The sequence below is a fragment of the Ambystoma mexicanum genome, chromosome 9 (assembly GCF_040938575.1).
Source record: "Ambystoma mexicanum isolate Mex_15411 chromosome 9, UKY_AmexF1_1, whole genome shotgun sequence".
NCBI lineage: Eukaryota > Metazoa > Chordata > Amphibia > Caudata > Ambystomatidae > Ambystoma > Ambystoma mexicanum.
The window spans coordinates 886650378-886662763 of NC_090931.1; the positions used below are offsets into that span (position 1 = coordinate 886650378).

The 12386-nt window shown below is 45.9% G+C and overlaps 1 protein-coding gene across 8 annotated transcripts in view; it reads right to left on the minus strand.

Annotated features, from left to right (window-relative positions):
• Positions 1-2417: 2417 nt before the first annotated feature.
• Positions 2418-12386, minus strand: part of LOC138488740 (UDP-glucuronosyltransferase 1A1-like) — a 428922-nt gene continuing 418953 nt past the window's right edge. For all 8 annotated transcript variants that reach the window (XM_069615999.1, XM_069616006.1, XM_069616000.1 and 5 more), the window contains exons 4-5: positions 9804-10023; positions 2418-3060 (exon numbers count right to left, since the gene is read on the minus strand). In XM_069615999.1, coding sequence (XP_069472100.1) covers positions 2754-3060; positions 9804-10023 — 527 coding nt within the window. In that variant the 3' untranslated portion in view covers positions 2418-2753. The remainder of the gene's footprint in view (positions 3061-9803; positions 10024-12386) is intronic.

Sequence of the window (12386 nt, forward strand, 5' to 3'; positions counted from 1 at the left end):
TATTGGATATTTGGAATCATGGTGAGCTGGAAATTGCCCTTTAGCAAAAGTTACTAAACATTCATATTTTAATCATTCATTTATTTGATTATTTATGCATTTATAGAGCATGCAAAGCCCAGAGGCAACTAGGCAGTAAAACAAAACTTAAGCATATGGTAACAGACTTATGAATCCTAGATGACACAGCATTACATTAAAAAATGCGTCATGAACAGTGTACTTTCATGTTATATACTTTTATATTTTATAAGTGGATCTTATGATTATTGTTTTAAACAAAAATATAATTGGAATGTATTATATAGTGTCATACATATGTTTAACCAAGTTTTAGCAATTATATTTTTTCTTTTTTGTGTGGGTTGTATGGATTCGTTATTTAAATCTTCATAATTGTTCAATTGATCAATTTCACCTTATTCATTTATATCATGTTTGTGAATTGTATCTAAATTAATATATTGAAAGTCGATTGTATTCAGCTATATCAATAAAAAAATAAAAGAATAAAAATATTGTATTATGTCAGGGATCTCTAAACCTCCTGCCACCTCCCCAGGTCCTGTAGAAAAAGCACTCTGGGTAGGACATCAGAAAGCAAAGAACACTTGTTCCAGCAGCCTGAATTGACCCCTGACAATAGGCTTGCTTTGGACAGATCTGATATGACATTGCACCTTGCTAAGACAACATTCATCTTTGATTAATCTTTGGACTTCAAGACTAGAAGGATTCATGAAAAACTCTGGTTGGATACAGTGTATTCCTAAGTCCTCCGCCTTAGATGTGAAGGCAGAAAGCTTGAAGGAAGAGGAAAGTGCTTCTCCCAACCCCTCACAAGAGCACATTTGCGGTGAAACTGCTGACTGGACAAGGCCTACAGCAAATGAAGCCTTGGTACCCAGGACCCTGCCACAGAAGGTGACAAAACCCTTGCATGTGCCCTCTACAATCCTTCCTGTTTGGAAAGGGCAGAAGAAAGGACTTAGTTTGCCCCTAAGACTCTGCACTTTGTCTTCGAGCAACCACAGAACCACAGTAAATATAAACTGAGATAGCTGAGGGCTATTAAGAAAGGGGTGAAATATTGCAAGTGGTTCTATGTCAGCCGTGAGTAGCTGATGGTAGTAAACTTCCAATTGGCATTTAAGAAATGGTTTCAATTGGATCAAGTTGAAGCATATGGGGTTTAACATAGAAATGAACCTGATGAAATAGAACCACTCTGGTACCTTTGTTGATAGCAAGTTAGATGTACAGACACCCATATGTGAGCAACTAGATCCATTAGAAACCATTGGGTTAGTTAACTGGGATTTAAAGCAGGACACCATGCTTTCAGGTGAAAAGTATGTGCATCATTTTATTAACAGCAAAGCTGGGATATGTCAATTGGCTGATGTATACTTTACTTGACAAACAGGTAACCTATACAATTGCAGAAACTAAATAGGCACCCTTGTTCTGCACCATCACAAAAGTTTGTTTTACCATACATAAGATACACACGTTAAGGATAGGAACATACACTACTCCATATTTAATTAAACGAGCTTCCACAGCAAAAGACTTTGCTGTTCCGGTATTAGTATAATGGATCGTTTTTTTATTTTTATCGAATGACACATTTAACCAAATTTGGTCAGTACCATTCGATCAACAAAAAACAATTAGGCTAATACATATCGAACATGGGGAGCAGGGGTTGCTGGGGTTGTCCCCTGCCCCCCTTGTTCACCATGTATTAGCCTTGGGGAAATGCGGGGGTGTACCCCGTGTCCTCTATTTGAAGCCGGGGTACCGAAAAAAAAGAAGAAATAGGGACCCTTCGGTGTTGGATCCGACCCGCATTAGAGGGACGGATCCGCTGCCGCAGGACTGAAGTGGACCAGGCGACAGGAATCAGGTAAGTGGGGAAGGAGGATGTGGGGTGAGGGGTTGGTGTGAGTGCGTTTCATCATCTGAGAACTGATCGCATGCGGGCTGTTTTTTTTTCGAACAGTTTGCCGCGATCATTTCTCAGGTGGTCAAACACCCAAACCGCTCTTCCTATACTTAATATAAATAAGTTCTCTTTCAACTTCCATGCGCTTTCAAAATGCCTTTCATAAAAGGCACAACATTTCACCTACCTGTACTTTGTGAAAATCTTTACAGTTTTGTTCCCGTTGTAATACATGTTTCTTGCTGTTGACTGCCATTTCTATACAAGTAGCGGATTATCTCTTGATTATTGTCTTCAAGATGGCTGTGTTCTTTTCCAACATTTTAAATGTCTGGTCTCTTACCCGTTCAGAAACGCCACTAGCCCAGTGGAAGAAATAGTAAAGGGGGCTCCAAATGTTGTCTCCGGGCTGGCATTGCAGGTTATAGCAGTCAAAAACAGACACCAAAACAAAAAAAGGAGCATGACATCACTCATTTCATCTTTATTTCGAAGTTTGTCCTTTTTATTGTTTATCAAAAAAGAACATGAACAATATTTATGAAAAGACATTGGACGTATTTCTGGACTTTGTTCTATTTTCCCCCTAAAAAACACAGTTTTCAGGATGAGGCTGGCGCAGTGGCTTGCGTAGCAGGGCACAGCCACTGAGCCCAACGGGAGATTCAGCAGGTAGGTTGTGCCTGCAGATTCCGCGCAGTGCAGGCTTATATCGCCGGGAGTAATCTGGTTGAGACAGTGCGTGGCTTTTCCTGCCACTAGGAAGACGAACCAGAAGCCACAGGGAGCCTATGATCACAGACAGTTACTGGGACTTGGGTTTGGGCTTGGGCTTTGACTTCTGAGGCTGCTGCCTGCGGCCGAAGCATTTCCTACCGCAGAAGCAACAGCACTTCAGCACAACGAAGAGGCTCGCGGACAGCACAGCGAGAAGGAAGGCAATGACGTCCAACGAGTGGTACTGGACCCAGTTCAGATCGTGCGCGGCAGGGCGCAGGTGCGGTGCTCCCTTGTGTCTCATCACAAACTCTACCCAGTGCACGGCGAGGTCCAGTGGGTGGATAGGCCGGTCCAGATGCAGTGCAGAGAGGCGAGAGATGTTCTCTTTATAGCTAGAAGGAGAAGATGAGAAGCAAATATCAGACTGAGGTGTAAAGAAAAAGGGGGAGACACAAGCATAGCAAGTCATGTCCACTTCTAGCTTGCAAGAACATCACAATATCTACGCAACATAATTCTGCAACTTGTCTGCAAGAAGAAGATGTTGTCTTACGTACAAGGCTCTGTTGGGAGCCTCGCCCAGATCAGCCATCTCGATGAGTTGACGTCTACCCTAACTTGATGGGATGGATAGCCACGAGATACCCAAGTGTGTCATAACCTGACCCATGGCCATCACGCAAGTGCTTCTAGGTCATTAATGATTACACACACGCCTGCTGTCCAGGAATATCCTGTCCTAGGTCACAGTCCAACGAAATCTAGGTCAGTCCTCACCTCATGCAAGTTCACAGTCCAGAGATATGGAAACAACAAATTGCATCTACTGCGCTTCTGACCTGCCAATAGTATTGTGCAATTATTGTTTATCAAAGGTTTCTTCAAGCAACCAATCATCGTAATCGTTTTTTTTATTTTTTATCAGTGAAGTAAAATAGAGCCGACACATGTTTTGCAATACAAGCACTTCTTTGGGACTAAAGAAAGGTATTGGGAAAGAACGAGTCAGAAAATGAGAAAAACGTTATGCCAGTCGTCTTGATGCAATATATATGATTCTGTGACTACAAAGTTAAGGTTTCCAGGTGCAATGCCACAAGCACAGTGGAATAATGACTCACGCATGCATTTGTGTAGATATGGGGCCTCATTACGACCCGTGCGGTAAGGGATTACCGGTACCAGTAAGGGCACTGGTACCGGTAATCCCCTACCGCCCTACTACGAGTTCCCTTTGCGGGTCCTCCCTTAACGTCTGGTTTTACCAGGCATTAAGGACAGGACCCGCAAAGGGACCTTAGAGCTAATAACAGTACCGCAATTTGCGGCACCGTTATTAGCGCCTTCCCCATTCCCATTGAGCCCTATGGGGGCTCAATGGGAATGGGGAAGGGCCCTGGTGAATGGGGAATTACCGCCCCGCCATCCTTGGAATAGGGCGGTAATAGCTCCATTCACCAGGGCGGAGTCGGTGAGGTTTTGGAGGCAGCCATGGCGCTAATAGCACCATGGTTACCTCCAACCTCGTAATGACCCCCATTGACTTCATTTTACTTTGCTAATGAAAAGAATGAGACCCATTTGAAACAAATTGATCACAAGGGCTGACTGTTTGAAGGAAGTCAGGCCAGCGAGAACAGGGGTGATCTAACTTGACTGAGACTCGCATATGGAGACACCTACACCCAGCCCTACAGATAAGGGGTGTATCAGCCACTTTTACTCTGCAAAATTAGTCAAATACTCACACAAAATAAAAATAGGGAGTAAAAGACTCCCAACAAAAAACGGAACAGGTACTTAGGAGCCTGTTCCCTCGCTTCAGCCGAACAACTACGTGGATATGTTCTGATCAGTAGTAGACGTAGTGCCACAAGACGTAACTATTATTATTGGATCTGCGTGATCCGGCCGTGGCTGGTTTTGACACGACGGAAAGGTTCACATGGGAAATGTACGCACCACAAAAGGTTTGTACATTTCCCATGAAAAATACATGTCCCCCGCAAACCCCCGCACTACACTGTAATGTTTAGTGAGTGGGGTGTTGCGGGGGACGCCCCCGCAGCCCCCATTTTTTTTTTTACCTACCTTAAATGCATACCACCAAAGGTTCGACCTTTTGGTGTTCGAACCTTTGGTGGTATGCATTCTCGGACTTTTGATGCTTGCAAACGTTTTTATTGCCTGATCTGAAGAGGGAAACGTGTATCTTTGAATGTCTATAAATAACTAGGTGCAAAGAAATATTTATTACAAAACATTTCTGTTTTGCAGTTAAAACATATATTTGTACTCACTTAATACATACTCCCGTTAGAAATGGAACTTACTTTTTTACTCTCAACCTAAAAAAATAGGAAGTAAAATATGCACACTTCAAAATCTTATCTAGAGCACTGCCCACGCCTGTCCTAACCTGATCCAAAGTCAAAGCCTAACACCACTGGTCCATGTGCCAAGGTTGTGCACCTGTTTGGGGTGTGAGGGCAGGGACCCTCTCCCTTTACATGCGCACTACATCATGCCGCACAGGTAGCTAACCTGCTGTTACATGTAACCACGATCTTGCCTTTTTTCTTTGGTTTCCTACTGGTGTTGGCAAGTTCACTCGCATCCCTGTCTTCTCAACACACATTATACCCTCTGGAGTACCTCACACCATTTTTGTTTCTCTCTGGAATGCTCACTCAAGGTATTTCACGCTCAAACTTTTCTTGCATCCGAGCTTCCATTTGCTTTGTCTCTGGGACCTCAAGGGTCCCCTTCCGCGGCAGGACTCCGGTCCTCTTCTTCGTCTGTTCATTCTGAAGCTCGTGCCGGGCTCTCCATACCGTTCTTTACCGTCTCAGGGGCCTACAGCACTTCATTTGTCACTCTTACCCCGTTTTCTGTTCTTATTATATGTTGGTCCTTGGCCCTCTAGCTTGTTTCTGGTGAAATGTAGACTTCTCAGTGCCTTCCTGTCTTGTGCTCACCGTTCCCCTCAGAGGCTTCGCCTTGCACGTAGCGTCAACCCACCCCTCACCTGCTTTTCGTCCAATTCTGGAGTCACACAACACTTCCAACTACCTTCTCCCCTTTCACCCCCACTTTAGTTCCTCCCTTGACCTGATTGTTTTCTAGTTTTCCACAGTACCGGTACGTCATCTGGTCCTCATTCTCTGACATTATCTTGCTCTCTCCTCACCTCCTCTCCAACCCTTTTTCATTGTGGGAGGATAGCTCAGGGGAAACGTGCTCGCCTTCGAAGCAAGACGACACAGAGCAACACAGGTTCGATCCCAGCGTCCGTGCTTAGAAACCTCTGGCTATTCAGTGTGTTATAAATAACCTATCCTATCATACTCACCTGACCACACCTGCTTGTCCCCGGCCGCCGCCATGGACCTCCCATCTCCCAATATCTTTGCAACCCTGCTCCCATGCTCCCCTACGAGGCTTTTATCTTCCACTCTGACTGTGTTGAAGCCTCCGATCCCTTCTGCCCTTTCTCCTCCAATGGCAAATATCTCAATTTCTGTTTTAAAGCCTCCAAGCGTCCGACTAGCCATCAGTCGACAAAAACTGAAAAATATCCAGTCACCCTGTATACTTCCCCACCGTACTTTGCACTTCTCTTATTCTTTTAATAAACTAAGCAACAATCCTCTTTCTCTCCTACCTCTGTTCATTCAAGCCCTCTAACCTCACATCTGCTGCCATTATGTGTCCCTCTCAACTTTCTATTTAACCTCAGCCTGCCTCTTCCCTCACTGGCTCTAACATCACGTACCTCTCCTGCTCCCCTATTCCCTCTCCTCTACTCCCTCCTCCTTTCTTACCTTGCATGACACCTTAGCGCTTTCCGTGTTACCAGCCTTTTCCCGTGCTTCCTTAAGCATCTTCATACGTCACCTCACGCTCTTATGGTACCGTCCTGTGCCATTGAGAGGGCTCCCATCCTACTTTCTCTCTGAACTCCTGAAACATTCTGTTTATTGAAAACTACTCCAAGATGAAGGACACTCTGCTCTGGGCCAGGAGCACGCAGCCAGCTCTCGGGGTGCAATCACTCTTGCTGCCCTTCTACTGAACCAATGCACTCATAGTAGACCTACAGACATCCCATGAGCCTACCCGGACATTCAGGTGAAATATTAACACTGTTCATGCTCGGCTAACGTGGTCTCGATTCTTGCTCCCTTATGTTACACCTGCCATCAGGTTTTTACCCTGCCTGCTGATGACACACTTATCTGCTACTAGCTATCCCACCTTGAGACACCATCCCAAGAATTTCTCCATATGTTTCTGACTTGATCTTTCTGCTGCTTTTGTCACAGTGAGGCACCAGATTTCACATGTTCTACTCAACATCACAGCCACCACAAGTACTTACAGTTGTCCTCTAAGTTTCTCCTATTAATGAATGGATTAATCCTTTAGAACTCGCTTAATACCGGGACCAGTCTCTGAGTGCAGGACCGGGATTTGAACCTGTGTTGTCTTGCTTCCAAGATGAACGTATTGCCCCTGAGCTATCCTCCTGGCTCCTATGCATCTGGATACATGTTCATCGATCGTCACCCTCTCGGCAGCCTCTCCACCTTTTGCCATCAGACCACAAGCTCTGGGATCACCTGCCATCTTCCTTCTTTTCCCTCTCCCACTCCATCTCAAACCTCATTTTCTCTTCTTTACGTTTCCTGGTCACCCCAGGATCACCATTGGATTGGCTCCTCCACAAACTATTAATTTTGATTATTTACTTATCTGTTATTTCCTGTAATGAAATGTATGGTGCTACATAGAACTGCTTAATAATGTTAACGATAAATGACCAGATCTGTCCAATGACCACAGTACAGTCATATCGAAGGGTCCGAAAATGATCCAGGGCCACACTCCAGGGATTTCCAGCACCTTCCTAAGTGAACCCATTGCACAGTACAAAGGCATTCAGATTCATCTGAACTTGAACCAGAGCCTCAGTCCAAAGATTGCCACGGTCTGTCATTGCAGACATCTGCTGCCTCGCCCTCTGATTCTGCTGTTAATGGCCCAATCCTAGAAACCACCATTCAGCAGCCCAAAGAGAGTGCAGGGTACAAGGTTCATTAACCACCAGGTTTTATTCGATTCGTTTTTTCCCAACAAATGTTGGCCGGAAAAACTAATCGGAAATATGGGGTGGGGGGGTTGGGTAAGGGAATATAAGGGCTTAAGGACAAGGGGTGGCGAATAGGGAATAGATAAAAGGAGAGGGGGGATTGGGGTGTTACCCTCCAGTCCCCCCAATAAAAAAGTTACATTATTCAATGGTTTTTTTTGGCCAGAAATGTCTGTGGAAAAAAAAACTGGGGATGAATGAACATAGAAGTCAGTGTAGGTACTATACAAAAGCCGCGAATAATAGTGTGTCCAACACTCACTCATGGTCACAGTGCAGGTTTATACTCGAAGGATCTGGGGCAAAAGTATAGCCAAACATGGTGCATAGTAACAGGACCTAGGGCAATAGTCAGGGCATACCTGGTGCAGAGCTATAGACCAAGCATCAATAACTGTCCTAGCTATACCCAAGGCCATAGTCTAATGATATAAAATCCTCTCTCGTAGCCTAATCTAGAGAGAGAGTCCACAGAACACCAGGTCTGTTCTTAACTGATTCATGGCCACAGACCAGGTTTACTCTCGTCTAACTCAAGACAACACCACGGCAATATCCCAGTTTATTCTAACCTGACCAGGGAATTCCATCCATAAATATCCAGGGCTCTCCTAATCTGGCACAGAGTCATACAGCAAAGCTATCCAGGTTTATCCAAAAATGATCCAAAGCCACAGCCCAGGAATATTCATATCTACTGTAAACCCATCTAAATGGACCCTCCAGTGAATTCTAGGTCTGCCCTACTCTGAACGTGTGCCAGACCCAAAAGATGTGCAAGGTATAGCCTAACCTGGTCCAAGGCACCAGTCAGGAGAAATTCAAGGCTGGCCTAATCAGATATAAACACAGGTTATTGCCAGGTTTTCCCTCATTTGATTCAGGACAATATTCCACCAATACTGGGTACAGCTGAATGAAGCTTCCAAGGCTTTTCCAGAGGTACACAGGTCTTTCCCAACTTGCATGGAACAATTAGTGGTATTGTGGGGTCAGTTAGGAAATGTGCAACTTTGGGGTGCGGTTGAATTAAATTGGTGATGTAGTCTCCTCGGATATGATGTCAGAGGAGGAGGTTTGTTTTCTAGGACATGGATTGGGGGGTCAATTCAGGGTTTTAAAGCAATCTGTATAAAATAATTGGGGAAAAAAACGAATGGAAGATTTGTTGGAATTTCGGCTGTACGAAAATTCCATACAGCTGAAAATTTCTAAAAACTCTACCATACAGTACCATTGTAGTGAACAAAGGGCGTGGGGATCGCGGGGGTCCCCCCCCCCGCACCTTTGTTCGTTACAATGGCACCAGGGATTGCAGGGGTGTCCCCTGCTTCCTGAATAATAAAGTTACAAGAACAAATAAAGGACCCTGCAGTGCCGGTTCCCATCCACGTAAGTGAAGGGAACTAGCGTCGCAGGGAGACAGGGAGTCTGCTGGACACACAGCGAAGTGTGCCGCCAAAAGGTAAGTAAGGGGGTGTGGGGAGCAGGTTGACAAATGTCAGCAGAAAAAAAATGAATAACTCGTTTTTTTCTCCCTCAGACATTTCACTTTGGATTATTTCATGGGCAACCGGTTTTAAATCTGCTGTGGAAGGAAAATGGGAATGAGACTGAGCAGTGAACTGAAGGCTCAGGGGTGGGAACGGGCGTTAGTTAGGATGTTAAGAGCGCTGTTTAGTGTCAGGACTATGGGAGCGGCATGGGATAGCTTTAAGAGCGTTGGGAATGTGCTCACTTAGGAGCTAGAAGTCGGGGAGAAAAGATATGGGGTATAAGATGGGGTTCTGGTTACATTTTGTGGGGCCGTTGGGGTGGCTGCTCCAATCGTGAATGGAGCTTTGGATGGGTTGGCTGGATGTGGTGTATAATTAGGCTCATTTGGTGGGGTTGGGCAGTGAGCTGTGGTACCAGCTTGAGGCTTCAGGTCTGAACTAGGATATAAAGTTTTTGGGGATTAGAATAAGGGTTGTTGTCACTAACCTGGGGTCGCTGATCACCGTCTTCAAAGCGTTGCTGAGATCCTCCGCTGTCATGTCCAAGACGTTGAGGGTTATACCAGCTCCACGGGACTCAACCCGCTTGGCATTGTCCATCTGGTCCCCGAACAGAGGCAGAAGGATCATGGGCACCGCGTTACATATGCCCTCATAGATGCCATGCGAGCCCGCGTGCGTGATGAAGGCGCGTGTCTTCGGATGAGCTGTTGGAGGAACACAACAAGATCATTAGAGCTCGAGCCGGTGCACAAGTAAGTGCATATGCCATCGAGCGAGCTTGCATAATGGGCAGGGGCGCGCTTGTGCGCCAATGTGAAGGCAAGTGTGTTTGCCAGCATACGTGTGTGCATGCATGTGTGCGGGAAGACGTGTACATGTTGGTGTGAATTAACTTGATGGTTTTAGGGTTAGAATGAGTGAGCAGCAATGTCAGCTTCTTTGTGAGTTTGTTTAATATAAGTGATTTTGAATATGAACTAGGGAGTGAGTAAGTGTCAGTATGAACGAGTGTGAGTGAGCATAGGTTAATTAGTAGGTCACTCTATTGCACTCAGTCTGCTACTACACGCTGTTCTGAGCCCTGTTTATGGTGCTAGCCAGAGCTCTGGTGCAGGCCAGGAGCTCAAATAATCTGTGCTGCTTTACCTGCCTACATCGAGGTGCAGTAGGCTTTGCAAAACACCTTTTTGTTATTTCTTTTTCAAATTTCAATTGCTCTGCTCCGTGAACGGTTTTATGAATTGGGTTCCATATTTGCACTGCCTGTGCAGTGACAGTCCAGCCCTCAAGAGGGCTATTCTTAAAATGCGCATTGGCTGAACTATCTCAACCTGTGAGCCCTTTACCCCACTTTCAGTGTATGGCTGAGGTAGAACAGCCCTGTGTACACTTTTATAGTCGCATCTGTCACATACAGCTTCCTTGTCTCTTATAACGACTTGTTTTTAATGTCGAAGTGCAAGGTGTGTGGCCTCTGCGATGCCAGGGAGGGGCTGGCATGTTCTGCCACATCCGGGCCTGACATTACCTTTTGAACCTGTATGCGTTTTAGGGCGTGTCTATAGGGCCTGATTCACAGAACGTTTTGCTATGGGATTGCGCCATTATAAATCGCTTCCATGAATCAAGCCTTATGTGTTTAGCTGCTGTCAGCAAACAAAGCCCTCACAGCTTTCCCAGTCGGTCCACTTGCCTGCCCGCTGTAGCAATCTTCCACACCCTGCTTAGACGTTCCTCATACGTTTGGCGGTCACCATAAAAACAGGCAGTATTGCAAATGTTACCTGTTTTTACCACCAACCAACCAATGAAGTAGGGGGTATTTATATAATTGTGGCACTCCTAGAAATCCCGCATGAAGTAAATACCTCCTGATTATGAGAGCAAATATCCCATTAAAATTCCTCCAGCTTTTACACTGTAAATGCTCCCCCCACCCCCAAACAGGTTTCTAACGTTCTTCCTTACGTGATGAGTAGTTCAAGAACATCCCTGCACATGATGGACACACGTTATGCATGGAGACTCCTTAAGGGCATGAAAAGGTGAGCATCGTCGATGTCCACCGTCTCACCCCTGTACCAATGAAATGCTGAAAAGGGTGAAATGACCCTCCTCTGCATTTTAAAAATGCGTGCATTGGCGGTTTAATCCGTGACTATACCAGGACTATTTTACTGTGATTGTCATACTGAATCGACATCTAGTCTGTGCAAACTGGGAATAAACTGGGTCAGTCGACTTGGATATACTGAATGTATTCACCTGGGAAAGCACTAGGTTTGTGCAGAATGGGAATCCACTGTGTTTGTCAGACTAGGCTAGCCTGTGGTTGTCACACTGGGAATATACCTGGGTAGAAATCACCCAGCTTGTCTAACCCGGACAGACATTAATTGGAAATGTCATTCTGAGACTACACTGGGATGTTGTGAGTGGATTTTGTGAGTTTGAACTACACTGGGGATTCAAACTGGGGCATGGGAAGAGTGGAACTCTATAGGGGTTTCCAAACTGGATGCCTACTGCAGGTGTCTAACCGCGGGGACCAAGGGTGCGGGGTTGTGTCCCGATTTACCAATGATTTCTGCCCTGGACTGCCACCATGCTCCGTCGTTGGGCTAAGCCACGCCCCCTTCACCTTCTTCACTGCCGGCAACACCCACAGGGCTGAAGCAGGCAGGGACCAAGGGCGTGGGGTTGTGTCCCGCTTTACCAGTGATTTCTGCCCTGGAGGGCTATCATACCCATTGTTGGGCTAAGCCACGCCCTTCACCTTCTTTACTGCGGCAACACCCACAGGGCCGAAGCTCACGGGGACCAACGGTGCAGGCGTTGGGCTCTCACAGGGTGTTAGGCGCGGGCGCTGGAGTGGTAGCACCTTGTGCCTGTGTCTTGCAGCACCCCACAGAACATTGCCCAATAAAGAGAGTGGAGAAGGTCCCAGGAGTCAAGGTGAGGAGCTGCAATAGAGGGTGTGGGGGGCGGGGAGGGGGGCTATATTTGAACTGCCAGTCCCATTAGTTGAACTATTTCATCCTTGTTTCGCCCACAACCCTCAACATCC